Source organism: Apiospora phragmitis (genome assembly GCF_038363925.1).
Source record: "Apiospora phragmitis strain CBS 135458 chromosome Unknown utg000006l:1.0-5683423.0:1.0-5690449.0, whole genome shotgun sequence".
Taxonomy (NCBI): domain Eukaryota; kingdom Fungi; phylum Ascomycota; class Sordariomycetes; order Amphisphaeriales; family Apiosporaceae; genus Apiospora; species Apiospora phragmitis.
Window position 1 is genome coordinate 195,482 of NW_027117404.1, and position 27,140 is coordinate 222,621.

At 55.2% G+C, this 27,140-nt stretch overlaps 14 protein-coding genes across 14 annotated transcripts; 6 read left to right on the forward strand and 8 right to left on the reverse strand.

Annotated features, from left to right (window-relative positions):
- Positions 1-107: 107 nt before the first annotated feature.
- Positions 108-2,823, forward strand: PG994_005317 (WD repeat-containing protein; the record flags this gene model as incomplete). Its single annotated transcript, XM_066856726.1, has 3 exons — positions 108-500; positions 557-1,111; positions 1,165-2,823. 3 exons carry the CDS (start codon positions 108-110, stop codon positions 2,821-2,823), a joined length of 2,607 nt encoding a protein of 868 aa, XP_066715995.1.
- A 914-nt stretch (positions 2,824-3,737) lies between these two features.
- Positions 3,738-4,771, forward strand: PG994_005318 (uncharacterized protein; the record flags this gene model as incomplete). The annotated part of the gene is made up of 2 exons (XM_066856727.1): positions 3,738-4,195; positions 4,276-4,771. The coding sequence occupies 2 exons, from the start codon at positions 3,738-3,740 to the stop codon at positions 4,769-4,771; spliced, it is 954 nt and encodes a 317-aa protein (XP_066715996.1).
- A 545-nt stretch (positions 4,772-5,316) lies between these two features.
- On the reverse strand, positions 5,317-7,435 carry PG994_005319 (artemis protein; the record flags this gene model as incomplete). The annotated part of the gene is made up of 3 exons (XM_066856728.1): positions 5,317-6,633; positions 6,689-6,993; positions 7,057-7,435. 3 exons carry the CDS (start codon positions 7,433-7,435, stop codon positions 5,317-5,319), a joined length of 2,001 nt encoding a protein of 666 aa, XP_066715997.1.
- A 305-nt stretch (positions 7,436-7,740) lies between these two features.
- Positions 7,741-9,072, reverse strand: PG994_005320 (uncharacterized protein; the record flags this gene model as incomplete). The annotated part of the gene is made up of 3 exons (XM_066856729.1): positions 7,741-8,181; positions 8,264-8,864; positions 8,924-9,072. 3 exons carry the CDS (start codon positions 9,070-9,072, stop codon positions 7,741-7,743), a joined length of 1,191 nt encoding a protein of 396 aa, XP_066715998.1.
- Positions 9,073-9,526: 454 nt separating this feature from the next.
- On the reverse strand, positions 9,527-11,599 carry PG994_005321 (1-phosphatidylinositol 4-5-bisphosphate phosphodiesterase 1; the record flags this gene model as incomplete). Its single annotated transcript, XM_066856730.1, has 1 exon — positions 9,527-11,599. The coding sequence occupies one exon, from the start codon at positions 11,597-11,599 to the stop codon at positions 9,527-9,529; it is 2,073 nt and encodes a 690-aa protein (XP_066715999.1).
- A 937-nt stretch (positions 11,600-12,536) lies between these two features.
- Positions 12,537-13,277, reverse strand: PG994_005322 (uncharacterized protein; the record flags this gene model as incomplete). Its single annotated transcript, XM_066856731.1, has 3 exons — positions 12,537-12,818; positions 12,864-13,071; positions 13,120-13,277. The coding sequence occupies 3 exons, from the start codon at positions 13,275-13,277 to the stop codon at positions 12,537-12,539; spliced, it is 648 nt and encodes a 215-aa protein (XP_066716000.1).
- On the forward strand, positions 13,228-15,090 carry PG994_005323 (glycosylhydrolase family 18-6; the record flags this gene model as incomplete). The annotated part of the gene is made up of 5 exons (XM_066856732.1): positions 13,228-13,534; positions 13,622-13,629; positions 13,681-13,819; positions 13,925-13,956; positions 14,860-15,090. The coding sequence occupies 5 exons, from the start codon at positions 13,228-13,230 to the stop codon at positions 15,088-15,090; spliced, it is 717 nt and encodes a 238-aa protein (XP_066716001.1).
- Positions 15,091-15,131: 41 nt separating this feature from the next.
- Positions 15,132-15,386, reverse strand: PG994_005324 (uncharacterized protein; the record flags this gene model as incomplete). The annotated part of the gene is made up of 1 exon (XM_066856733.1): positions 15,132-15,386. One exon carries the CDS (start codon positions 15,384-15,386, stop codon positions 15,132-15,134), a length of 255 nt encoding a protein of 84 aa, XP_066716002.1.
- A 145-nt stretch (positions 15,387-15,531) lies between these two features.
- Positions 15,532-16,152, forward strand: PG994_005325 (wd repeat-containing protein; the record flags this gene model as incomplete). Its single annotated transcript, XM_066856734.1, has 1 exon — positions 15,532-16,152. One exon carries the CDS (start codon positions 15,532-15,534, stop codon positions 16,150-16,152), a length of 621 nt encoding a protein of 206 aa, XP_066716003.1.
- Positions 16,153-16,461: 309 nt separating this feature from the next.
- PG994_005326 (uncharacterized protein) lies at positions 16,462-16,737 on the reverse strand (the record flags this gene model as incomplete). Its single annotated transcript, XM_066856735.1, has 1 exon — positions 16,462-16,737. The coding sequence occupies one exon, from the start codon at positions 16,735-16,737 to the stop codon at positions 16,462-16,464; it is 276 nt and encodes a 91-aa protein (XP_066716004.1).
- Positions 16,738-17,379: 642 nt separating this feature from the next.
- PG994_005327 (Peptidase M20 domain-containing protein 2) lies at positions 17,380-19,086 on the forward strand (the record flags this gene model as incomplete). The annotated part of the gene is made up of 3 exons (XM_066856736.1): positions 17,380-17,926; positions 18,018-18,161; positions 18,251-19,086. The coding sequence occupies 3 exons, from the start codon at positions 17,380-17,382 to the stop codon at positions 19,084-19,086; spliced, it is 1,527 nt and encodes a 508-aa protein (XP_066716005.1).
- A 1,469-nt stretch (positions 19,087-20,555) lies between these two features.
- PG994_005328 (uncharacterized protein) lies at positions 20,556-21,230 on the reverse strand (the record flags this gene model as incomplete). The annotated part of the gene is made up of 3 exons (XM_066856737.1): positions 20,556-20,869; positions 20,914-21,101; positions 21,163-21,230. The coding sequence occupies 3 exons, from the start codon at positions 21,228-21,230 to the stop codon at positions 20,556-20,558; spliced, it is 570 nt and encodes a 189-aa protein (XP_066716006.1).
- A 1,547-nt stretch (positions 21,231-22,777) lies between these two features.
- On the forward strand, positions 22,778-23,829 carry PG994_005329 (uncharacterized protein; the record flags this gene model as incomplete). Its single annotated transcript, XM_066856738.1, has 3 exons — positions 22,778-22,789; positions 23,101-23,293; positions 23,522-23,829. The coding sequence occupies 3 exons, from the start codon at positions 22,778-22,780 to the stop codon at positions 23,827-23,829; spliced, it is 513 nt and encodes a 170-aa protein (XP_066716007.1).
- Positions 23,830-24,435: 606 nt separating this feature from the next.
- PG994_005330 (uncharacterized protein) lies at positions 24,436-25,112 on the reverse strand (the record flags this gene model as incomplete). The annotated part of the gene is made up of 2 exons (XM_066856739.1): positions 24,436-24,884; positions 25,103-25,112. The coding sequence occupies 2 exons, from the start codon at positions 25,110-25,112 to the stop codon at positions 24,436-24,438; spliced, it is 459 nt and encodes a 152-aa protein (XP_066716008.1).
- Between the last annotated feature and the right edge of the window lie 2,028 nt (positions 25,113-27,140).

Here is a 27,140-nt window from a genome sequence, read left to right on the forward strand (position 1 = left end):
CATCATCCTCGTTATTATACCTCCGTCCTCCCTGGAACAAACTGACAATTCGTGCAACCCAAGTTCAGTCCTTTGCAGCGTCCACAGCGATATCCCCTCCCCCACCGATGCCGGCCACCACCACCACCCCGAATGCGTCGGCTCCCGATGTCGAAGTGCCACCGCACAACACGCCGGAACTAAATCATGTCCTCAAACACGACAGCTCCGTCCTGGCCCTCGTTGTAGGCAAAGACCGCATCTATGCTGGCACCCAAGATGGCGAGATCGTGGTTTGGTCCCTGGCCACATTCCAGCCCATCCATCGCATCCAGGCCCACAAGCGCAGTGTCATGTGCCTCTTCCTGTCCGACGACGAGTCCCTCCTCTTCTCGAGCGCCAGCGATCCCATCGTCAACGTATGGTGCCCTAGCGCCATGAACCGCAAGTACGAGATCTACAGCACTTGGGATTCCTTTGGCGACATCTTCTCCGTATCCTACTCCTCCCAGCACCAGACCGTCTACTACGGCGCCCAGAATACGACGATACAATGGGTTGGTCTCAATGACACCAGCCGCGTCGTCGCCGAAATTCTACAAGCCACCCTGATCGTCGAAACCACCGCTTCTTCGACTCGCGGGCCGTTGGCGGCGCGAGCACACCACGGCCCACCGACGAGCGATACGACCTGATCCCCCGATCGCATACCGTCCTGAGAACTGATCGAAGAGCCATTCGACAATACGCCCACTACGGATACGTCTTCTGCATGCTGATGGCACGCGGTGTGACCGCTTTTGTGGATCCCGAAGATGATGTCCTGATCTCGGGCGGTGGCGACGGGACAATCAAAGTCTGGCAGCTGGGCGGGAACGAGGTTGGGCCCGATGGCACTCTCAATGGTCTTCGGGAGATTATGTGTCTCGGCGAAGACAATGCTGAGTCCATCATGTCTCTCAGCATCGATGGGTCTTTCCTATACAGCGGCAAACTCAGTGGCATCGTTGAGCTCTGGGACTTGGATACGAAGCAGAAGCTGCGCGTCATCAAGGCTCACAAGGGCGACGTCATGGCCTTGCAGATGGGCTGGGGATACCTGTGGAGTGCTGGCTCTACAGGAACTGCCAGCGTACGTTCTATACCCCCTCCGCATTGGGAATTATGCTAACCACCGATTAACAGAAGCACAGCACCGCGCACTACGGCCGGTACCAGGTGGATTGCTCACAGAATGTCAGCCAGAAGTACCAGCTCCTGACCCAATGGAAGGCTCACGAGGGCAAGATCCTGGCTTGCACTGTTTCGAACTACCAAGGCCGCGAGGTTTTTATCACGGGCGCCAATGATAACACGGTGGCTGTGTGGGTGGTCAAGAACCCGCCGGCAACAGAGGGAACAGAGGCAACAGAGGCAACAGAGCAGCCCTCGACCGTGGTTGATGAGGATATGATGATCTCGAGTCTGAGGGACTTCGTGTCATTCAAGACCATCTCCTCAAGACCTGAGTATGCAGAAGATTGCCGACGAGGCGCCACCTTTCTTCGCACACTGTTCCGCAAACACGGTGGTGACGTGGAGATGCTGAGCGCTGATGACAACCTTCATCATCCTGTCGTCTTTGCCAAGTTCAGCGGCAAGCTTGAGCCGGCGGAACAACGCAAGCGGATCCTGTTTTACGGACACTACGATGTCGTTCCTGCCGACTCGAGGAAGGGCAACTGGAACACAGACCCCTTCCAGCTGAAGGGGACGAATGGCTATCTCTACGGCCGTGGTGTCAGTGACAACAAGGGGCCCATTATGGCTGCGCTGTATGCATTGACAGATCTCATGCAATCAAAGGCCTTGGATTCGGATGTCGTCTTTCTCATTGAAGGCGAGGAAGAGTCGGGCTCCCGGGGCTTCCAGGAGACTGTCCGCCAAAACAAACAGAAGATCGGACACATCGATTACATTTTATTGGCCAACAGCTACTGGCTAAACGACATAACCCCGTGTTTAACATATGGCCTTCGAGGTGTTCTACATGCTACCGTATGCGTAGAGTCGAAGAACCCTGATCTCCATTCTGGTGTGGACGGATCGTACATGGTCAATGAGCCCTTGACCGACCTCACCACACTTATGTCCAAACTCAAGGGACCACGCAACCGGATTCTGATTCCTGACTTCTACGAGGGCATTCTTCCACTGACGCCCGAGGAGGAGGCTCGATTCGATGATATCACCACCGCCCTCATAAATCAGAGCCCAGCCGAGAACAAGTCCGCGGCGGACCTCAAGACTTCTTTGATGGCACGCTGGCGCGAACCGAACCTAACCATCCACAGATTCAAGGTATCAGGGCCCGATGGCAGTCTGGTCAGTAGCCATGCCAGCTCACACATCAGCTTCCGACTGGTGCCCGGCCAAGAGCTAGATGACATGATCCAGTCTCTCAAGACTTACTTGAGCAACCAGTTCGACATGCTCGAATCTGACAACGATCTTACGGTGAAGATTGACAACAAGGCTGAGCCTTGGCTTGGGGATCCTGACAATGCCATCTTCCGGACACTCGAAGAAGCCATCATGCAAGCCTGGGCTCCCCTCTTTGACAATGGCCAAGAGTCGCAGGAGCCAACGCCGGCCGTCGGCGGCAAGCTGCGGAAGCCGCTGTACATCCGAGAAGGCGGCTCGATCCCAGCTATCCGGTTTCTGGAGAAGGAGTTTGAGGCTCCGGCGGCGCACCTGCCTTGTGGACAGGCTAGCGACTCTGCCCATCTCGATAATGAGCGTCTGAGGGTTACTAATCTCCTGAAGAGTCGTGAGGTCTTCGCACACGTCTTCAAAAGGCTCTAAGACGCAATGGCGGCTCGGTCCTTTGGTGTATTCACTATTCACCCATGACCAACGTCTGTCCACTTAATGTATATACTTCCCTCTATAACAGAACGATTCTTGGACAATAAGAGCAGGGACCTCGGTGCTTGATTCACTCTTGCGCTATGTGTTGTGGCATGTACCTGGTTTGTAGAGCCGTTACATTCAGTACATCTACATCCAGAATGACTACCCAGATTTTTAGATACCCAAAGAATCTCGAGTTTGATCTCGCACAGCCTAGTCACCTAGCAGAGGCCTGGTGGTAATCGAAGTAAGCTCTTCCGCAGGTTCAATACTCAGTATGGAAAATTCAAACGTCGCACGTGCACCAGATTCACCCGTGAAGATGACAGTGCTACTACCACTTCTCGGAAGATGACCCCCGCGACTCCCACAAATCGTAACCCATAATGGGACGTTCAAGTTCTTCAAGCGGACCCTTGATTCGTGCATATTCATGGCCGCCGCTACCCTAGTGAGCGGTCTGCATGGTGGGGATTTTTAATGCACCACAAAGCCTCAACCTGCCAGACACCAGTCCGACGAGAAAGTGGCAGTAGAGATTCCGTGTTTCTGTATCTCGCGGTTCCAGATAACGATCCGGGGTCCTCATGTAGCTGTGCATCCTAGTGCAAAAGCGGGAACCCTGGGCTCGTGAGTAAGCTTGCCATTTTCGATCACGGACGTAAAGCCGGCATTGACGGGCCGCTACCACAACGGGATGATCGCTTATTAGCTGAATTGCGCTGCCGCGGGCTCCGTACATACCCACTAGCCTTACGAGACTGCTATATCAATACTCCCCAAGATGGCTACAGCATCTGTGAAGACGTGCTTTTTGCTACTCTTCAATGCGCTGCCCTCTTCGCCGACCATCGTGGCCTGACAACATGGCGCTATCCTCGCTCATCATGGCCTATCTGGCAAGCACGGTCTCGGCCGGCACGGTCATTTGGGATGGCCGTTTCAACAATCTCTCTTCTGCCACCGACCTCAACAAGTGGTCCTGGGGAAACCAGGTCGGCCCTTATCAGTACTACATCCATGGCAGTGGCTCCGTGACCGACTACATCAACCTCTCGCCCAGCTACAAGAACCCGGCCGACTCGACATCCGAGCAGGGCGCCAAGCTCACGCTCGACTCCACGGCGTACTGGAACGGCCAGAACATGCGCCGTATCGAGCTGATCCCGCAGACCACTGCTGCCATCAACCTAGGAAAGGTCTACTACCACTTTAGTATGAAGCGCTCCGACGTGAACCCGCCGGCCCAGACGCGCGAGCACCAGATCGCCTTCTTTGAAAGCCACTTCACCGAGATGAAAGCCGGCTGGCTAAGCGGCGCATCGTGAGTCATCCCCAGCCCCGAAACCACCAGCTGTGTGAGGTCAGTTCAGAACGTTCAACATACTAAACAGTGTAATGCAGGGGTACAACCGATCCCCTTCTCCGGTGGATTGTGGACGGCCAGACCAAATGGAGCGTCAACTGGGACGCCAACGTTTGGCACAATGTGGCCTACGAGATCGACTTCAGCGCCAATACGGTAGGCTTCTGGCACTCGACGGGCGGCGACTCTTTGACCCGAGTCATAGCCGCCGTTTCGGCCAGCACATCCAGCAACGGCGCAGACTTCCACGTCGGAGTGCTCGAGTTGCCCAGAAGCGGCTATCCCGATGCTGTCGAGGACATGTACTTCTCCGGCGTCTACATTGAGAGCGGGGATATCACCAAGGCCATTGGTAACGGCAGCACGTCTCCGGGGCCGATTACCGCTCCTCCAGCAAGCACCGGGCCGATTTCCACTTCGAAGCCAGCCCCAACCACCCCTGCGCCCGCCCCGACTACGACCGCAACGCCAGGGGTGGGCCAGACGAAGTATGGACAATGCGCCGGCAGTGGTAAGGGACCAACTCCACCCTGATCTTGTTTTCTTCTTCTTCTTCTTCTTCTTCTTCTTCTTCTTCTTCTTCTTCTTCTTCTTCTTCTTCTTCTTCTTCTTCTTCTTGCTTGTTTTTTGAAGCTCGTGGAAGACGAGCAGTCGCAGGCACACAGGAGTCCATCAACGAGGGCATACTAACTCTGAGACCAATACAGGCTACACGGGACCGACGTCTTGCGCGTCAGGGACTTGCTCTGTCCTGAACGAGTGGTGTAAGTTTCGTCTATCCGCCTTTTGATCAATTGCATGGCTGATTTATCTCTGCAAAGACGGTCAATGTCTTTAGGAAATGAACCAGTTTAACAGGGTTATATTTATCTGATGTTTTAGGGCGGGATGTTGTGCCGTGCGCTAAAGACTTGGAAATCACCTGGAACAAACATCGATTTGGATGGGTTAAACAATATCGGCGTCCCGAATCTGTACATATTACCAAATAGCATCAAGCAATGCTTACACTACTACCATTATGTTTGGCTAGAACCGTGGCGATGTCCTTACTGGTGAGTATGGCCTCATCGTGAACCCTACTTGGCCCTTGGCAGGTTTCCTAGTTCCGTATCAAGGACACTATGATGCCCTGTAGTGGAAATGAGTTCGATGGGAGCCCAACCATCTCCATCAACATTGCGCTGCATTGTGTTGAATGCCACCGCTCGGATTTCATCACCACCAACTACTACAGATGATAATGGAGGGACAACTTCTTGTTGGTGTATACGTGGGGCTGCTTCTCCTTCGTCGAAATTGCCACGGAAACCCGCGAATAACTTTGATTCGGCTGCAGGGCCCAGCGGGAGTGATGGCTCTACTAAGGGTGAGGCGACGGGCTCTGAGCCTCCTCTGATTCCCTCTAGGTTGGTATATGACTTATCCAGCCGAAGCTGCCAAGGCATGTCCGCGGAAATAGGAGAAAACGGAGTGTCGTGATCATGCTTGTCAGCCACTGGGCTGTCCAACTGGGCGCGACGCTGTTCCATGAGAGTATCATGCTCGAAGATGTCCTCCGAACAGCATTGACCAAACAAACCCCTGATAGTAATGCCGCGCCGGAACCAGTCAATATCGTGCACAGTGCATGGCCACACGTCTTTCGGCTTGAAAGTGTTGACCAAATGGCGCAGCTCAGGGTAGGAAGAATGCCGGGCATACGGGAACACAATAGTTCTTGGGAGTGATGGCGCCGAGTCTGGTCCGCGACGCCCTTGTCTGTCATGTGCGTCTATATTCCGCCCGAGTTGTTTGCCCACTTTCGAGCTTGCGTGCGTTACGACCGAGCGCACGGCTTTGATCAGGTCGGCCTCCATATCATCGGAGAAGTCGTCGATGTCTATATTGAGGGACGCATTACGGCCACTGGCGACTGATGCCAGTATCCGCGTGATAGCCGTTTCGCGAGTCTCCGGGGGAAATCCTCCAAGTTCCCGGATCCTGTCACTGTCAGTCAAAGCGCGCAAGCGATTATCGGATACATACATGTCGATGACCGCCTCAAGATTGTCCGCCGAGATGCACTGCAGCTCAGCTTCCCGCTCCAGGTCTCCGCCGCCGCCGCCGATTCCCACCTCGGCAATTTCCTGGCCATCCGGGAGCCGAGAGACGATGGGCTTGATCCATACGATGGGCTGGTTTTGCACCACGGAGCAGGCAGTACCTTTCTCGCAGCTGTGTATGCGGACGTTTTCGTCCAGAGTCAAGCAACCGTCATGTTGGTTGTTGGCGCAGCTGAATCCCACCAGATAGGGTGCCTCTTTAGCCAGATGAACTTGCTTGGCGAACAAGTCGGCAGAGGTTTTTTCAACGAGGGACTTGTAAATGCCCATCTTGTAGGCGTCCACGTGGATCTGGTTCGCCTTCTTAGCAACTTCTGGTGGGGTGGCCTTGGGGGTGACAACTCACCTTGGAGCCAAGTGCCTTGGCGAGGGCAATCCAAACATCTTCGTAGCCGTAGGTCCAAGACTGCACAAAGAAGACGGTTTCGGCTGGATACCGGGCCACTTGAGTAAGCAAATCCCGCAGCCCTTCGGCCTTGGTCTTGAGGGGATAGTCATCGAGGACCGACGTGTCTAGATATATGCGGTCCAGAGTCTTGATACCATTCGCGTATTCCACCAGTGCTGGGTTGCGAGCGATGCTGTTGACCCACCACGGCTCACTCCGGATGTCGCCGGTGTAGAGCACCGCCTTGCCGCTGCCCTCAATCACTAGTAGTCCACGTCCATAGTTAGCCGCGCACCACGCATTGTTGGAAGCTCATGTGCCCATACGAAACATAACAGCGCCGACGCAGTGGTTGGCATCAAACAGCGTGACTTGAAGATATTTGTCTGGCCATAGCTCCAACTTGGTGGGCGTCTCCAGCGGAATGGGCTTCAGAATGTGTTGGAGGTGCTTATAAGTCTGTTTCCTGGCCTCGAGGATGCCGCTGGCGTAGTTGATGCGACATGGGTACCTCTCGAGGCGCAATAGTATCTCCCGGGTGGCGGGGGAGCAGTAGACAAAGGGCCCCCGCAGCGTCTCCAGGCCCGCGAGATGATCGCTGTGGACATGGCTCAGCAGGCAGAGGCGTGGAGGGCGTTCACGGAAACGGAAGTAGTCGATGATGATGTCTGGAAATTCATTGACCACGCCGTCAAAAGTCGACATCGTTTGCGTCTCGTTAGGACGAGTCCAAAAAGGGCATTCACTGGAATCGATCTAGACAAGTGGACGCTGTAATCAGGTCTGCTGGGAGCGCTAAATAACCCTAAAGTGTTGGGGCCTAAATCAACCAATGCCTACAAGTAGCGGCTGAATGCGCTATTGCGAATCACTGTATCCCTGTGCCCCTCAATTGTTCAGGCCATCGCACAGCTTAGACGGTCCAGAGCAGTGCCGTGAATGACCATTATTATGAAAGAGACTGTCTTGGACTGCATGCGCATTACGATATATAGCATCAACGGCAGCCTTCATTCTCCCACGATACTGAGCTTGGAGCTGCTTCTCTTTTGTAGCCGCGCCCTGGGCCTCGCCTTTTCCTTGTCGACGGCCTCTTGCTGCGCAACATCCCGACTTGTTGGTCGATTCGCGGCCATGTTGATGAAATTTCCCAGCCGGCTTGCCGAAGCTCGCTCCAAAAGCCCCCGTTCTTTCCCCTCACCTGTCGCCACGGTCTGCTCTCGGGGCACTGCTGTGCTACCTCCCGCTGGCGTATTCGTCGTAATGGGTCTGCCGTGATCCTGTACCTGTTGGAGATCGTCTGGATGGTAGAAGCGCCGGTTGGCCACCTCGTAGCACCCTGCTTCGATCGCTGCCTGGTTCTTTTCCATGGCCTCGGGGTTCGTATTGCCCGATGGCAAATGTCGGTCGACCGTCGAATTAAACGTTCCCCGCAAAGTCTCTCCAGCGCCCTGCATTGGAGGCATTGTATTAGTCTTGTTGTCAATGCTACCTGTATCCATACTCATGAGCAGGTCATGCCATTGTGCTTACATGCAAGCCTGCGGCTGCAGTCTTCAAGTTCTGCAACGTCGATTTGGGCCGATCGTGGTGTTCGGGTTTTTGCTGTTCCGGCGCACTTGAGCGGATCGAGTCGAATTCTTGAGGGCGCTGGTTGCGTCCGGGGTGTGAGTAGTTCTGGCTGCTCGGCCCCGTCGGGCTGCGTGCCACAAACTGTGCATTGGCGTGCGGCGGCGTGCTCGAGAGGTCTGGGTGGTTGGCGGTGGCATCTAGAGAGCGTCGGTTCGCATTGCGCTCGGGTATGGTTGGGGTGCGCTCCAAAGTAGGCTGCGCAGTCATGGGTTCGCGCTGTGGTATGATGCGGCGCCCAGGCGTCTCGATGCTTGGTCGCCGCCGCTGCTCGCTGGGGTCGGGCTCCGACTGTTGTATTGCTGGAGACTCGGCAGCATCGTCTTTTACGGTGGATAGTTCAGCCGCGGCTGGGGCATTGGGCTTCTCGACTGTTGTGGTGATGCCGTTGGACCCCGTCACGGTTGTTGTTGTCGTGGTTGTCGTGGTGGTTGTCGTGACCGTTTGTCCGCTGTTGGGATTGACATGCGTCTCGCGCTTGATGGTGGGACTTGTGTGAGGTAGGCTGGAGACAGCACGTTGGCGCTCTTGGAGGCGCTAGAATCTCTTTCGGTGGTTGTCAACGAGGTGGTGGGCTCGCTCCCGCCGTATGCTGAGTCCCCCGCTCCCTGGTCGTGCTGCCCAATGAGAGCCGGACGGGGGTCCCCACTCTTGCGCTTGTCTCTCGACGAGAACACCTTCCACTTCGACTTCTTTTCCGTGGCCGGCTCCATTGGCGTGCAGTGCAACAAGTCAAACGGTCAATCAAGATGGATGAAATGGCCAAAGTGGTTGAAGCCAGAGACATTAAGGTCGTCTTTGGTCTTTGCATGTCTAGACGAAGCAGCGCTTGCTGCGCGATGAGGTCACAGATCACCCGCCCTAGCAGCATAACCGGGTTCGTGTGCCGTTGCCCGCCGACGGCCGACCGCTCTGCTGGAATTGCGATCCTACGTGTTTCGTGATTAGTCGACGCCCTGTGCTACCAGCTGAATGCTCGAAGCACTACCCTTATTACGCACTCCTCGCATCAGACTTCCACGACATGGGATCACTAAGTCAGGGATAGAAGATGGATAGATACCTACATAGATAGTCGCCGCATGCGTCATTTAACCCGGAAGCAGATCGTGTCCACTTACAGCTAATTATTAACAGATACCCGCCAGCCATTGCGGTGATAGATTTCTATGAGAGCTTGAGCTCGATCTTAACCAAGATTGTTCCTTTGCCTGCCATGCCGTTCTTGTCCATCAGTTTGATGAACCGGTAGCCGCGCCTCAGCCTATCCAGTCGGATACAAGCCCAGGCCGCCAGATCGTCGTGTCCAATCTCGTCATCCTTGACCACGAATCGTACAAACGCCAGCTCCGGATTGACACCCATCACCTGCTTGAACTCGAGCACGTCCGCCTTGAAGTCCGGATGGATTCCCTTCTTGGTCTTGGTCTTGGCCTTGTATTCCCCCTCTTTGGCTTTCCCCGACTGCCCACGCTGCTTTGCCAGCTCGGTATAGGGGGGCTCCGTATGAAGTTCCACCTTGAGGTACGGATTGAATCCGGATGGGTTATCTCCCTCCTTTGGCAGCGGTAGGTCCTGGCCCGCGAGTACCGTGATCTTTAGATCGAGAGTCTGGTTCAGGATCCGGGGTGTTCCCAGGGGTGCCGTGATGATCTCGCCTGCAGTAGTGACCGCCAGGGCATTGTCCGTCGTCGCCACGGGTTTCGGGCCCCTGTATCCTTCTGGCTTGAGGACGTACCCGCCGGTGCCGGCAAACATCCCTTCGTTCAGCATCATGCCCTCGTCCCACTTCTGCCAGTTCAGTGCGACGATCTGGATGCCCTTGCGCCAAAATACGGGCGGGTCGATGTTGGAAGAGCCTATGCGCATTCCGGAGGGATACGTCCGCATCATGAAGCGCTCGTTGTGCTTGAGCAAATCTGGCGCCTGCTTCTCGTGCACCTCCAACACGCCACGCTCCGAGAGCGAGAACATGTGGGTCGGCATCTGTGCCTCCGGCTGGGCCAGCGACTTGAATGTGACGCCCCGTGTGTAGACCCCCAGCTGGCTGAGGGCCTGGATGATCTTGGAGGGTTTTTTGGCTTTCTCATCAGCTATCGGCGGTAGGTCGTCTTTATCGGATGTTGTCGTCGAGCTCGGTACCAACTTATCCGTAGACCCAGTTTGGGGTGGTGCGTACTTGACTTTGACGAGTATCTTCCGCTTCAGATCCCCCGGCGCAGGAAGAACCTTGCAGTCGGCATCGGGTGGCGATAGCAGGAAGTCGGCCCAGGTTTCATTCATAATCTTCACCATGGCCTCCTGTTGCACGTCGGAACAGTGCACCTCAAGACTGACGATCAGAGGTAGGTCGGTGACCGTGAATGCGTCATCCCTGATGGCTTCACAGACATTGCGGAACGAGACTTCTTTGGTAAGAGTATAGCCATGCAGCACGCGAGGCTCGACGGCGATGGCCTGAGGGCTGGACGTTCTCTGGAGCGCGGACAACACAGTCCCCTCCGATACCGCGTCCTTGGCACTAGTCCCGTCGCTCGTTGCGGAACTGCTCGCGTCCTTGCTCGCGTCCTGGCCTATACCTTTGTCGCTCTCGTGACTCGTGTACTTCTCAAGTCGCTTTCCCAAGGAGGTATTCTCCAGCCGGCTGGTGATAGACGAGGGGATGTGCTTAGCCAAGCGCTCCTTGCGGCTCCCCTTCCTAATGGCCTTCTTCTCGGCATACTCCTCCTCGTCGCTGTCGCTCTCCGACGACTCAGAGTCTGAGCTGTCGCCATCCCACACATCGATTTCGATGCACCTGCAACCGCGCAGCAACACGTTCTTGTACGCATCTGTGCTCGAGTCGCTGGAGAGCTGGTTCCCGGTGAGATAGGTGTTGTGGCTGGAGCTGATGAAGTAATTGTTGAGGGGCCAGGTGAAATCCTCGGTACTGACGGGGGCGAGCGCATCGGCGGCCGACGAAGTCATGTAATGTAAGAAAGCATGGAAGTCCAGACTGTCTTGGGCCGCGATGTTATCCGAGGGGTCGCTGACCTTGTCGGCCTGCACGTGATGCAAAAATGCGATGACCTGATCTTTGTTCCATTTCTTATCGAAACCAGCGTGGCGGTTGAAGAGCTGCTCAAGGTGTGGTAGAACGGAAACATTCAGCTCCTGGATGTGTCGTGGGTCCCCACTGGGTTGACCGCCGCCCGCCTGGTGGACAGAATCCTGCATCTGCACTGTACCTGAATCATCCATTTGTAGGATTCTGCAACCGAGGAAATGATATTCTGCGATGGTCACTAATCTTTGTAAGTTGGTTCCTCCGGTGCACTTCGTAGAAACCGAGATAATCAGATTCCTATCTGATCTCCAGTGAATCGAGCAGGGCCCCCAGGTCGGGAGTCATTACGAGTAACAAGTTCCTGATGGACACTGACCAAAGCGGGGGCTATTGGGGCCTTGGGCCTGGTGCTGCCCCAAGCCAGAAACTCAAGCCACCCAGACACGACCACATCATCCTGTCAACCGTCAACCTACTTGATTTCTTGCTTGCCGTGTGTTTCATGTGGATGGATCGGCCTGCGTGTTCTACGAAATGCCCAGACGCTCATACGCAACCCCTTGGCAAACCCCGATTTCCCTGCTGGTACGTCATAATCAAGGCCGTCATTGCAGAGCCACAGCACAAGCCGATTTACCCGCCTCAGGAACCCTGCTGCCTGCCAAGGCTAATTGTGGCGGCCCTTGTAGGTATGTACCTAAGCGCCACCCAAATACATAGGTATGTACATGCATGTACATGTAGGTATATCAGACTGTGTTCCTGCGAAGTCCCCTCCATATATTCTTGACTTCTTTTCTTTCCTCTTTATATGATTACCCGTACGATCGACTACGCTCAGCATCCGTAGCCGACTTCGTTTCAAAGGTCGTCTTGGATAATCATGCATTAAATCGCCTCACATGATGTTCTGGTGTCACGTGTGAAGGTTTACCATCTACAGATTCAGGTGCTTTGAGTTAGTCGCTAAAATAGGTATGGCGGTTCACCCATGCTGTTGTCGTCCTTGCAGGCCAGCTCTTCGGTAGTGGCATATATGCTCGACGAAGCGGGAGCATCGATGGTGACACTGCAAGGGTCGGGGGTGCGAGTCGAGTTGGCCACCACGGCAGAAGAGCCGCCGGGCCATGTCTACGACGACCATATGCCTTTGGCTTCCAAGGTGTCTGTGACGTTGATGACAACTCCTTGCTTCTCGGAACACTCTTTGTTGGCAGTAGCAGCAACAAGATTTACATCCTGCGCGCTGTCTTCAATGGTCCACTGGGTAGAGTTGGCGTAAGTATGCCAGATGACTGTATCTTCGGTGCAATGGGCGTAATCGAAAGTCCACCGCATAGCATATGTGCCGACTAGGCCAGGAGGTGAACTGCATCTTGAATGACGCCAAGCGAAGCACAAGGAGACTGGACGCTGCAGAGGGAAAGGTGGAGCTGCTCATGCCCAGTCCGTTCTCACCTCACGAAAGACGAGATTACTGTAGTATGGGGATAGGAATGGGAAGAGCACTGGGTTGGTTGCTGAAGGTTGGAAATGAGCAAGATGCGATGGCCGACGAGCTCCTGCATGTGGCCTGGGGAGTTCCTCCGAGACCGAAGGCGCAGCGTCCCAAACAGAAATGCGGTTGGTGCAAGGCTGTTGCGGCCCTCCGTCCGTCGAAAGTCGGCTGACAGCAGCAGTTAGGAAATCCTCTACTCAGATAACCCTAAGTAACCGATCGGGATGTTGGAGGAAGGTTTGAAGGCTACCCCCAAGGCCATCCTTCTGCTTCTTCCCTGTCACTCTTTTACCGATCTTCAGCAAGACCAAACCGGTCAAAGCCATGGTGACTTCGCCGTGGCTCACGGCCGCCTTTGGGGCTATCGGTCTCATGTTGTCTGCCGAGGGTGTCTCAGCCAAACTGGGCGCCAGCACATCCTCCCGCGGTGCTGAGACTTGCCCGGAGCGCTGCAGCGTATCGGGGTCTCGCACCGGCAACAGGTCCGGCTACCCCAGCTTCAAGAAGGTCAGGAGATGCCAGAAATCCATGTTCATCGACTTCACTCCCCATGATGATGTCGACGACCCGGACAGCAACCACCGGATTCATGCCTGCTCTTCGTATGGCCCTGACTTCAGCACTCTTCCTTGTGAGCTCATGTCTAGGCTGACTGCATCCACCGAGCCCACTGGTGGAGGGCTTCGCGGCTTCTGACATTCGCTCTCTGGTCAGTCAGATGCGCCAGTATGCTCAGCGTGGGTTACTTAGGACCAACCCTTCACCATCTTTGGTCAGTCCGGTCAGGCTACCATCAGTCTCTACGTCGGCCAAAGCCTGCTTAACCATGGGCTTACTGCCTCTGCCTTGCAGATGTTCGAGGACAATCTTACCAAACTCAACGTCTCGTCCCCTGAGCTGGCCTTGCAACTTTGTGGTAAGTGAAATGCGATTTATTAATAAACTACGACGACGTCCTCAAACACCAAGGAAAATAATTAACAGCGGTGATTGTTTAGGGCTTGACTACGACAGTACCCAGATCCTCGGTATCATGGCCACAAGCCGTGGCAAGTATGCAGAGAGAGAGAGCGGCTAGGCCAACGCCACTTGTCTGTCATTCTCCGAATCAACCTTCAGGGCCAGGACCCTAAGTAACCGCTTCTTCCGACCAATGGCGCCACCGGCCCGGAACAGTACCGCCAAGACATCGGTGTCAATTGTTCGAAGGGGGTTACTTAGGGCTCGCGCCGAGTGTAGAACAGTCCAGGTCTACTCTGGCGACAGCTGCGCCAAGCTGGCTTCCAAATGCGGTGTTTCCGGTACCGTCTTCACCAATTATATTAATAAGATATATTGTTAGGATGAGAATTAAAATTCAGCATTCCAGTCTGGATTCCAACTTTCCGTCATTATTGTGGTATAGGTTCAACCCAGCTCTGCCCCCTGCACAGTTGAAGCCGGATGCAAGATCGTCCTTTACTTTCCTGCCACACGAGCAAGGTGCCGTGTTGTACGGCATGCTTTGAGAATAGTGTCTGGGCAGCCTCGGTCGCGCCTGTGCCGCCAACAGCCAAATACCACACCGACAACCCCAGCCCACTGGTTGTCCTTGCCCTGCGTAAGGGCGCGTCCCATGGATGCTGGCAAATTCCATGACATCGAGAGGACGCTATTTGCCTCCGTCATCCCGCACCTCTGGAACGCCTCGGACACTCACGCCTTCATTCTCGAAGTTGGCTTCCCTTGAGGCGAGGGGATCTGCAGAGTTATCTGCTCGGGGACCGCAAAGGTGCCTGCGTCGACGGCTGGCAGTACTACACGTCTTATCCCAAGGGCTCGTCCGAGTTCTGCCCCTGCTCCGACAAGAACAACAATTGACCGGTCGACGGGGCCCGCCGGCACAAGCGCGGGCGGCTGGAGCTGCTGGACGGATCGAAGGGTTCCATTGAGGGGGCGGTGCGCACCTCACTGCAGAACGGCAAGAAGAACGGCGGCGCCATCGTCGACGTCGAGAACACCGGCAGTGCCCGGGACCTGATGGACAACGACATCGTCACGCCCGGATTCGTGCGCATGCCCGTCTGCAGCCCCGACCTGGCCAGGAAGCAGTGGAACCGCGGCGGTATAACCCTAACTAACACGCCATCGAGATCGCGAGCAGTAATGCCGCGAGGCAGCGTTGTAAGATGGGACAAACTCCACTAGGACTCCCCCCTCTCTCTCTTTCTCTCCTTTTCTCTCTTTGGTCATATCGTGAGAATGCGAGTCCTGGGCAATGGTTTGTTGGTGGTGTAGTTGTTGCTGTTCACCGCGCGGTGCGTCTGCGGCGGCACCGTAAGCCCGTTCGGCCACCGCTCCTTTGTGAAGGCCTCCCAGTTCGACTCACACGGGAACTCCCTTGGATGATCCGGCGCCAGCGCCTTCAAGCGCACCGCCGAAGAACTCGTGGAGCGCCTCAAGAAGAAAGCCTCGTCCCTCGCTCGCTTGCGCCACCCCAACATATAATCACGGCAAGACTCTACCGACCATGGCTGGCATCCAAGCTTAGATCCTTCTTTTCTGTTAAATTCTGGCCTCGGTGGTCGACGACCTCTTGGCATATCCGGAACTGCAGGTCACTGTCCTGATTTAGCTGTTCCCTGTATAATGGCATCAGTGACCTCGGCATTCCGCCCCTATCGAGGAAACCCGTACCCTCGATTATTCAGACGTCGAGACCTGGGCGTCGTCGCTGGGCGGGCTGTTGCCCATGGTGCGGGTGCCCGCCATGGCGCGCGGCTGGTACGAGTGCAGCGCCTATACCCTCGTCAGCTTTTCGTCGTAACTTCAAACAAGGGCTGGCTTGGCTACCTCAGCAAACCCACCCTCCACCGCCCTCAACCACAAGCCCCAAGGCCGCATCACCGTGTCGCTCGCCATGGTCTTGGAGGCCTCGGCCTGGTCGCGGCCGGCACCTGGACGCGCTGGGTCGGCCTGTATGACTTCGCGCAGGCGGGCGACTGCGTCGCCGCGTGGGGCTCCGCCGTCGACCGCACGGCCGAGCGCGGCCACAGCCCCGGCGTCGGCATCGGCGGCAACGGCGTCACGCAGACGGTCTGGAGCCCGTGCGGGCGATACCTGCTGGTCGCGGAGCGGAAGTCGCGGGGCATCCTCGTGTACGACGTACGCGTCACGGGCGAGCTGCTCGGAGCAGCGCCTTTTCCGTCTGGATCTTGCTCCAGTTGCTCTCGACTGCCATCAACTGCACATACAGCAGCATCTCGTTGAGCCTCGCTGTTGTCCAGCCGGTAGACCGTCGCCTTGGGCCGGCGGCGCATCGACGTCGGGATCCTCGTCGGCTATGGCGGTCCCATCACTATCCTCTGCCTCGGAGTCCTCCTGGCTCGTCGGCGTAGACACGGATGGCCCATCCCCTTCCACAATCCACAGATCTGCCTCCAGACTAGCGGAGGTGGTCCCGATGCATGTCTTAGGTGGAGTGGGCTGATCACCTATCAACAGAGTTCATTCATCTTGTCATAACGCAACTTGAAGTTTCCACTCTCGGGCTTCTGTGACATGGAAGTCAAAGAAAGTTCATGCTCGGAGCTCTTCCTTCGCGACAACGTCGGCCAAGGTGTAGTTGGCCCCGGCCACGCTCGCGTACAGCGCCGCCATCACGCTGACGCCCAGCTGCTTGCAGGCCGCCATGACCCTCTTCGATTCCTCCTTGTCGAGTGCGCTGCGCGTCGCTGCCGGCAGCGTGGCCGCGTCGCCCAGGCACGGGATCTCGATCGCGCCCGCGACGTGTGCAAACGTGCACAGGGCGGCGGCGGCGCGTTCCTTTAGTTCTGGCGTGAATTCCGTCGGCATGGCGGCGCGAGGCGCTCAATCTCGGTGCCCCAAGCAGGCCTTGCAGATCTGGATTGTTGCTAGACTCACATAGGCCGCTCCGCTACGCCCTGTTGCCGGCCCCGGCCTTGCTGCTCTGAAGATTGGTCAAGACCCTCCTCATGACCGCTGGTCTGATCCCTCGCGACCTGGCTGGGGATGTCATCCACGGCAAGTATACGGCGCAGGTGCCCGGCCCGAACGGCGCCATGCCGGCTTCGGACTCTGGCGCCAATGACCACGTCTCAGCTTGAGATTGTTTTCTTTGCAGAATAATGAACCGCTTGTTATGGTGCTGTGGGTGTAATTTGCAGAGGATGCTTTTGGTGCGGTGCTTTCCGAGTTCCCTGGAACGGGACGCCTGTTCTCCGGTCCCGTGCTCACGCCTTCACAGATCTTATAGTGTCTCTTACTTTGCCATGCATGCCCATGGTTCAACCAAGCTGAATCACTTCAGTGAACTGTGTCAGCCTATCATGCCTTTCAGGCTCCGGAAAGCTGCCTATGGAGTCTCCACGCATCGACCCGAGCTTGGGCGACTCCAATGCTTCTGGCAACGTAGTATCGAGTCTGCAATAGGGGAAACGACTGTAGCCTGTAGGAGGACAAATGGTAATAGCCTAAATGCCGGCCGGAGCTTTCGGCAGACTCGACGAGCTTCAATCCAGAGAGCTGGAGACATGCGGGGGCGGGGCCTTTTGGTCGGCCGCGGAAATGCATCGGCTCGTACTTCTGCGGGGTAACAACGTGACCGTAGCTCCGTGGACCTTTTCCAGCATTCTACAGTTCGCTGCCGCAGACCAGCCAACGACTAAGATTTTGGTCAGACTGTTGCAACCTTACGCCTCTGTGTTTGAAGCTCCAGCCTCCGTGCCGGCGCCTTACACGATGCGAGTAGATGGCGACGATTTCGTGGTGGTAACCCACGAAGATGTGGCACCAAGGCCCTCGCAGTCTACCCCCCGTTACTTGCCAGAGATCAATGATGCTGTCGACCGCATTTCGGAGAACCTATGGGAGGTTAATAAAAAGATCCACGATAACCCGGAGCTGGGATACAAGGAGGTTATCGCACATGAGACTTTGACGACATTCGTGAAAAGTATCGACGGCTGGAAAGTGACGCCTTCTGCCTATGGCATGAAGACCGCCTGGGTCGCTGTATGGGACAGTCGGAAGAAAGGACCCGTGGTTTCCTTTAATTGCGAGATGGGCAAGTCAACCCTAAGTCGCTACTGGAGCTACCCACTAACGGAAACTAGATGCACTCGAAGGAATCGGACACGCGTGTGGACATAACCTCATCGCGACAGCCGCTGTCACAGGGGCGGTAGCGACAGCCGAGATTATCAAGACCAATGGACTCGCAGGAAAGGTGGTGTTATTGGGCACACCGGCAGAAGAAGGTGAGTGACTTAGGGTGAATCCAGCCATCTTCATCGCCTCCAGACCCTCCGAGACCTTGCATACCCAAGCATCCACTAAACGGCCACAGGTGGAGGCGGCAAGATTCAACTGCTCCGCGCCGGCGCCTACCAAGACCACAAAGTCGACCTCAGCCTTATCTCCCACCCCGGCATCGCCCGTAACCATGCGCTGACTCGGACCTCGGCATACACGGCCCTGCGCGTCGAATACTTTGGCCGCGCGGCGCACGCGGCCGCGAGCCCCTGGCTCGGAATCAACGCGCTCGACGCCCTCGTCACGGCCTACAACGCACTCTCCGTCCTGCGGCAGCAGACAATGGCGGGCGACGTGGTCCAGGGCAACATCACCGACGGCGGCGCGCGGCCCAATATCATCCACGCGTACGCAGCGGGTGACTTCGTCGTGCGCGCGAATACCCAGAAGCGCCTCGAGGAGTTGCTGGTCAAGGTCCAGAACTGCTTCGCGGCCGGCGCCACTGCCACGGGCGCTCGGCTCGAGATTACGCCTGGGATGGCGTACGCAGATCACGTGCCCAACCGGCCGCTCGGCGCCGCGTACGCGCGCTACTTCAACGCGCTGTTACCCTCGTCGTCGGAGCAGAGGATCCCATCTGACCAGGACCTCGACGAGATGCTCGGCCGCAGCGGGGCCAGCACCGACCAGGGCGATATCAGCCACGCTATGCCGAGCCTGAGTCCCGGGTTCGCAATCGTCCCAGGCCCGCAGGGTAACGGGCCACATAGCCCCGACTTCACGCGGGCGAGCGGCACCAGGGACGCGTTCGATAGGTCGCTCAGGGTGGGCAAGGCGTTGGCGGGCACGGCGGTGGACGTCCTGACGGTCGGCGGGCTCTTGGAAAAGGTCAAGCAGGCGTGGAGGAGGAGCATCAAGGAGGATGTGTAGAGTCGTGTGATGAAAGCGTTGCTTAAAATGTATACTGGTGGCTGAGGCTACCATGTTCTTTAAAATTACGCCCGCTTCATGAGTATGCTAAAGTATAATCTCTTAGCGTTTTTCCTCTCGTTTATAACCCATTCTGGACTTCTTGTATTAGTCGTGTCTGATTAAGTTCATAGTCCTAGAGATGGGTCCAGCTAGGTTCGAAGCGATAGATGTTTGTTGTTATTTGGCACCTGTACCCCATCGGCCAAGCGAGCCCTGCCCTCCTTTCATAGGCTGTCCTGTTCAGCCCTCCGGCGCTTGGGTTTGGTGCACGAAGCCGGAGCACCTCTCGACGGAACACTGGGTATGGGGGGATGCCCCTTCCCGGACACCGTGCCCCGGGCACGGGGGCTTTCGTAGGCCCAGGTCGACGGATTCTCAACTCAACGAATAACGAAGAAAAGTCATAAATATGTGTCTGCCTTGTTCCATCCTGAAATCTGAGTTGACGAGGTAAGAGGTGGTGAAAATTGGCCCCCCAGGCCCAGACGGCTGCATATATCAAGAATGCGTCAGTAATCTATCTGTCGGCGCAACTTGGGGAACAGTGGTGAGTAACGTGATACAATCGACAATTCAAAGCCCCTTGATTGATTGCATGTAACTCCAGTCTAAAAAATAGAGATAACATGATTGGCTTATCTAAGGATCAATATGGGAGCGGTATGGGATCATAACTGACGGTGGCCGCCGCAGGAGTCTTCATGCTCCAGGAGCTGTTGGAACTTGACGGCTGGCGTGGCCGACTGGTGCCACTGGTGGGAGCCTCTTCATAGAACTTGTGATTGCGAAGTGGTGCTTGAAAAGGTGGGTGACCAGCGAACTTGGTCAATGTTGGGGAAATCGCTTCGGAGGCCGGGAGCATATGAGCGTTTGGGACTGCTCATTCAGGACTTAGACCACGGATCCGACCTCTATCCGGTTGTGTTTAGCAAGAGGGAAACCATAACGATCATTTAATGGACCACGAACGTTGTACGCGTCGGATTATAGGCTTTGTCGGTGGCATTTCGAGAGACGCGAATGTAGATGGAAGCTCCCTGCGCGTGTCGGAAATATAAGAAGGTTGTGTTGTTCGGAACCTCAATTATCAAGAGCGAAGTGCCATTCGCGAAGGACCAATTGAAGTGGCAATAGCAGTGATGCCGGCGACGACTTCGCATCTACCCTCCCCACCGGTTCGGCTTGCCCAGCTTGAAGGAGAGACTGGAGGCGCAGAGGCCGTCGTGGTACAGGAACTGAAAACATTCCTGCGCGGCCTCGCACATGGCGCGGCAGTCTTCGAAGCTCTTGTGCGCCTTGCATTCACAAAACCTGCCGCAGTCTGCTAGGAGTCAGTCGTCAGAGATAAAAAACTTTTATATTTAGTACAACATATGTATGGAGGAAGTGTTAAACAAATTTCAAATGCTCTTGCTTTTAAATATAAACTAAGAAATAGAGAAGCCATTCCGCAACGACGAGAGAAGCCAGACGCCATTCAAGCAGAGCAGCAGCAGGGACGAGAAAGTCTGGGCGCAATCGTGTGGTAGTGGAGAGAAGATCCGGGCTTCGGTTTCCGCATCGGGCCTGAAGTCGGCGGGCGAGCGCGGCGGCAGTTGCCAATCGTTGTTGGAGGCGGAGCTGTGGACGGCCTCGTCGTAGGTGGGAATGGACGGCGCCGGGATATAGTGCGACTTGTTGTCGACACGGCGCTCACGCGGAAGTGGAGGCCATGGAGGCGTCGGGTGATGCGGGATCCGGGCTCGAGGAGGACAAGGACGTGCAGATCTTGCTTACATTACACACGGGCAAGGTCCCATCGCGGCAGAACGCGTGTTGGTCGTGACAGTTGATCAGCAAGAGTAATCACCAGAGAGCCGGATGCGACTGTCGCGATTGTCGCGCGCGCGCGAGGGACGCGGTCGAGGACACGGACCTCGATCGGGACTTCTGGGTGGTCATCTTCTCCGCCTTCTCGATCAGAATCGCGGCGTCTTCGGAGTGCTCCCGTGCGTCCCGCAGCAGCTTGGTGCGGCCGACATCGTCATGATCTACCTGTCGCAGCTGCCCAAGCCGCTCATAACCGAGTCGGTTGCGAAGCGGTGGATCGCGCCGTTGAGCATCTCTTCTGTTGTTGGACACGCTTCAGCCAAGACATGAAGAGAAAATAGACAAGATGGTGGTGACTACAGGAAACTGCAGTTGTTTCATGAAACGCTCAAACGTCAAGTCGTTGTGTAGTAGCATGATTTGACAGTAGATAGAAGCCGGAAGCCCAGGAATTCCTGTTCCGAAACTCGAAAGGACCGGATTGTTCAGTAGTGAGGCCCATCTTGCCAATGCGATTTATAAGTATGATTGTTAAATCCGGTCGACTCAATTGATGCGAAGCTCGTCTAAGGGAAAGCTCCCGTGGCGCAAGTTGCGGTCGAGAAGAGCCTTGGGGAGTTCGACGCGAACAAGAAAAACCGCGAGAACCTCGAACAGGCTCTTCTCATTGTGGTTTTGGCGAACGCATATTCCTCCTTCGATCAGGAGTTAGGTGAGATACAGAGTAAGATCCTTAGCCTGAAGATTGTGCTTCTGACACCTTCCCCGCGTGTACGTGCTGTGGCTGACGGCCTCGGTGTTGTCCGGATCCAGCGGCACCTCCAAGACGACGCTGGCCGGATCGTTTCAGCTCGGGCTTCCCCTTCGACTTCCTCTGCGTTCATGGTGCGCATAAGTTCCTTGGCATATGCGGCAGCCACCGCTACTGCGTGTTCCTGCCAGTCTTTGTTCTTGTGCGAGTCTGCGTAGTCGCAAGTGCCCTGGTCTGCCCGTGGGGTGTCGGCGTCGGCGTCTGCGTCTGCGTTTTCGGTGTGTCAACTCGCGACCGCTGCCGCAGCCCAAGTCGAGATCGCCGTTCGCCAACCGGACGGACCGCTACCTGGCCCACAACCAAGCGCCCGTGAGCCCGCCGTCGCAGCAGACGTACGCGCGCGAGTTCGTTTCCTTTTCTCCTTCCTTTTCTTCTTCTGACGCTGTCTCTATGTCGACACTCTAAGACATCAAAGACCTGTCGCTATTGTTTCATATTTCTTTTGCAGATGCCAAAATTATGGTTAGTTCCCTGGCTCAACGGCAGATAGCCCAGTTGCCAGAAGGTAAAGCCGTTGAATATGCCCATGATGACCGAGGTGAAGAACTTGCGGTGCGTCTTTGGTCACTGGATCCAAACCTGCCCCTGATGATGCACCCTGTGCCACTAAATCAGAACCTGGCACTCGACAGGGACGAGGCCGGGCTGATTCGATAGCCCGCGGCGAGCGGCACAGATCATTCCACCACGGCGTCGCCGTCCCGCGCCTCGTTCCCGACGCGGATCGGGCGGCCCCCGAGCGCCTTCTCCGAGAGATCGTGCGCCGCGTACCTCTCGTCCATTTCTTCGTCGGCCGCCATTTTCAATGAGTGTCTCCACCTTGCAGACTTATAGGTTTGGATATTCGTCCTCAAGAATTCGCGGCGCGGGGAACTGACACGGGAGCAGCGCAACGGCAGCAGAGGTCTGTGTCCACTTCTGCTGTCCGAGGAAGATGGAAGTATCGAGAGGGTCGCATTGTCCGCATGCGCGTCCGCAGCATTGGCAAAGGACAGCCCGGCCGCTGACCCGGACCGAGGGCAGAACGACATGTGGACGTTCGTATGATGCGCACAGATTTGGTCGCCAGCCACACTCGCATTGCTCGGTCTGATCCCCACAGGATTGACTTCTCGTCCTTGGAGCTGGTTTCTGGTACCTAATTATGTCAACTGGTAGTGTTCTGTGTGTGGTGGACTATGCCCTCGTTTCCAGAAGTTGGTTTTTGAGTGCAGGGTCAATTGCACTCCGAAATCAATATAGGCATTACTCGACAAGGTCACTATTAAAGCGGATCACGTCCCTACACACCAACTCCTTGTTATGCAGCCACCATCCAACGCCATAATAGAAATGAATATATGTGATTCCAGAGCCCGCCGCATCATGATATACAAGCCGAGCGTGACGGCATCGAGAACGCCCGTCGCGAGTACGAGCGCGAGCTGGAGCTGTCGCGGCATCAGTACGACCTGGAGCACGCGCAGCATGAGCTCAAGGAGCTCAAGCTGAAGGAGAAGATCGACGGGGAACGGAGGAAACAATTGCTGAATGCTCGCATGCAATGTCAGTAGACGTGTGTCAGATATCACCCTCAATGCGGGGAACTGGAGCAGGATGATCAGGTTGAAACAGAAGCAAGGCCAGACGAAGACGAACCAGTGCCTGAAGGAGTCGAGGCACTAGCAGTGCTCGTGTTCGAGCTTGCCTGGATGGATGAAGTCGACGGTGACGCTACTCCGTACCTCTCACTTTTCCCTCGGAATGGCACCTCCAGAAAACAACTCCTTGCAGGTCTGTACCTTCCTGCCTTGGCCTTTATGTCAACTGCCGCTTTTGCTTCAGAGCACGAGGATCGCTGCTATTGGCATTATCAGGTTGCAAATGTTGCTCAACCGCATCTGAGCTTGGCAAACCTGAAGCACATTGTTCTCGCAGACGGAGAAGCCGCTGGTGAGGAGAGCACCGACTTGAGCGGGCTTGTCGAACTGGAACTGGTTGTTGGAGGGGCCAAGCCGGGCGGTGACGATTTTCAAGACTACGCTCAAAGCCGCGACGTGCCCGACGCTGAGCAGCTGAGAGTACGAAGCGAATTCCAATAGTCGGAATGCATGTGACAAGAGGGATCAAATATCAAAGCCTTGGCCTCTGGCATAGCGAACCGTTTCGAAACGCAAAGCGAGGGGCTGTGTGAGGGTGAAATGGAATAACGAGCGGCCTGGCTTTTCGGGTAGGACAGCGGCGTACTAGGCTGCTGCTCGGCTTGATCTTCTCCGTCTTCCCCCCTTCGCTGCTGATGGCGCAAAGAAGCAACAACAACAAACAGGACTCCCCTGGTTGTGGCCCAATTGATCGACTCTCTTCTCGGTCAAGACCTCATCCTTGTCGATTAATCTCCTGCTTGCACCTACCTAACCTAATGTTACCAGCCGCGTCTTCTCAATTTGTTCATTCTCCATCATTTGGGTTACAGGCACGCTGGCAGGTATGAAGCCGGAGCGCCGAATGCTAGCGCTATGTACCGAATCCATCAGGTTTTCCTAGACAAGTATCTACCCTGGCACGGGAGGATTTCATATCACTCCGCATCGACAGAAAAGGCTGCTTCGTATCGACGGGGTACACCAGCGAGTTGTCCCAACACAGGCTGCGTGGCTGATAGGTGCAATTCTTTGGCGTACAATCAGCATACGTCTCCATCCTGCCAGCTATGCCGTTTGGGGTGCTGTGTAGAGGTCCCAATGGGAAGGCAGGGTCCATCTCAAGAGGACATGGCGCCCGGTCCTCTCCGGCAGTAGCAGAAGGTCCTGGGCAACGGGTATCTTGATGGACGTGTATTGGCCTTCGCTGTTCTCCTCGAAAATGCGAATTTGCGTCCTGATGTCGCCTTCGATTCTTCGACTCCAACTCATTTCGACGTGGCCGCCGCGAAACAGTTCTGCGAAGGTGCCATGCCACTTCGAAGACGCGCTGGGTGGCGGCGCTATTGACGCTGATCTGCCGCTTCTCCAGCGTATCCCATAAGCATAGCTCACTACTGTTCCCGCCTTGGAGGTGGGCATCTGCAGCTGCTCGTCCGGAATGACGGATGTAGGTCTCTTTCGGACGGCCAGGTCGAATCCTGCCTTTGTAGGATTAACGGTGGGCGAGCTGCTTCCTGGTGCGGGAGTAAATAAGCTTGACTAGCTATTCTTACCACTGGTCGCTTCATAAAAAATGCCAGTATAGTGTCTTGGGTAGAGGGAACAGCATAACGAGTACAGAAATTCTAAAGTTTCCAAGGCCTCAATGCAGGCCATCTGGAAAAAGGCAAGGGAAGAGGATGGGGAACCAGAGAATGGCGAGATAACCTGACATTAAAGTGGAAGAACTCACCCATATCCATATCTTCATTAAAATTCGTCTTGGGTGTCAGGGATGAACAAATGAATTCTAGACGAAGAGCTGCTCATAAGTTGGAAACCTTGTGGGCATGGTATCAGGCAGAAGTGGCTGATTTCGAGGATCAGGGAACTTCACCAGGTAGGCCTAATTCATTGTAACAACCGACAAGCGTTTCCAATCTTTGCTGGTTGTTCGGTTTAGATCGAGCGTCAGACCCCGTTGATCAACGAAAGCCGTGAGAGCCATCCCGTGAATCTTGGAGGGGCAGTTCGGACCATCATCTGCTGCAACACAGCATCCGCCAGTTATCATCCTGGATGTCAATGCTCCCCAGATGCCTCCAACGCTATCTGTCACAAAAGCGGACATATCCTTGATACTTGTGACGAGAGGGGACAGAAATGTTAATGAATTATGGCAGCTGTTTGAATGATCGATTAGTAGCGCACACTCAATAGAGAAAAGGGGAGCTGTCACTTACCACAGCGGCGATGGGATTGTACAGCAGAAGATGAGGCCGAGGGTCTGCACCTTTGGCGTAGAATTCCTTGGAGAGGCTCTTGCTATGCCAATCAAGTAATCCTTCACCATCTGTTGGAATTATACGAGCACTTGGAGCGGGCTCATGCTCACTGACAACTGAGAACGAGGTGTTCGGGTGCAAGACTTTTCCGAAGGACTTCAGGGGCAGATGTGTGGGGGACGAAAATGATTCCGTACCTTCCCCGTCCAATATTTCAAACCCTTTCCCCTTTTGCTCCGAAAAGTCACAACAGCACAATTGCACCACATGGTGGAATTTCGGTAGAACTAATCAACTTACCTCTGTCACAGTGACTGCTGCTGGGTTAGAATATCGAAACTGCCCACAGAAGTGGAATTTCCTTCTTGACAACCACATACCTCTAATATCCGCACCTTGATAACTCCTACGTACTCTGCATGTCCCTTCCTCAAGCCTCAGAAACCTGATACCCTCTTCGCTGCCAACTACTTTACTCAGCCTTTTGCGTCTATCTGAAGAAATGAGCATTAGTCACAATGTCGCGAGTCCTCAGACGCAGCGCTAGTAATAAGGATAATGATCCTGTGTGGCAAATTACAAGAGATGTGCTCAATTATAAGCTAAAGCACCCCTCCACGGACCACCCCTTCACGGACCACCGCGTTTCGCTCTATAAACGCGTTGGACCCTTGGACAATAATATGGATTTCTCTTACCACTTTTGCCTCTTAACTATATATACTACTATTATTCTATTTGTTTTTTTTTGGTTATTTCTCCATGTCGTCGTTTAACACTTAAAGACGCGCGCAGGCTGCGATACGTGACGTAAAGCTCGGACTGGGTGTTCGCGAAGCCGTCCGTAGATGGGATGCCGACCGATCCTACGTCATGCGGCGCCTAGCCGGTATACCGACGCGACAAGAGCTGAATAAGGACCGGCAGGCATTGTTACCATTTCTTGAGACCTAATTGGCGAATTGGGCCATCGGCCAGGCCAGACTAGGCTTCGCGCCAGCGCTCGTCAAGTTTAGATGTATGGCCCAACGGATGCTGAACGTTTCCGGGGCGTCCTATACGCTAGGGTAACGTTGGCATACCCGATTTTTAGCTAGAAACGAGTCCGTTAAGACCACCAGGTCCAAGATAATTAATTATAGCCGCGTTAATGGGGTAACTGTTGCTAATATTAACGTTTTTTTCGATAGACTTAATGCCCCGGAGCTGGCTAATATCCCTTTTAAACGCTTCTATAATACCGACGAAATGGGCATCGGTTAAGGCGTTAGCGGTGACCACTGGGTGGTTGCCGAAGCTACTAGTTATCTGGCTTTTAAAAAAGACGTCGAGAAAGGGGAATGGATTACTGCCCTGGAGTGTGTAGGCTGTGATAGGGTAGCCCTCCCGCCGCTAGTTATTTTTAAGGGGGCCGACGTCTAAAGCTAAGCCAGCTGACGGTGCTACGGTCACCCCATACAACGGCGACCCCTAAATTTAGATAACCCCTGACAGCACCACATATAA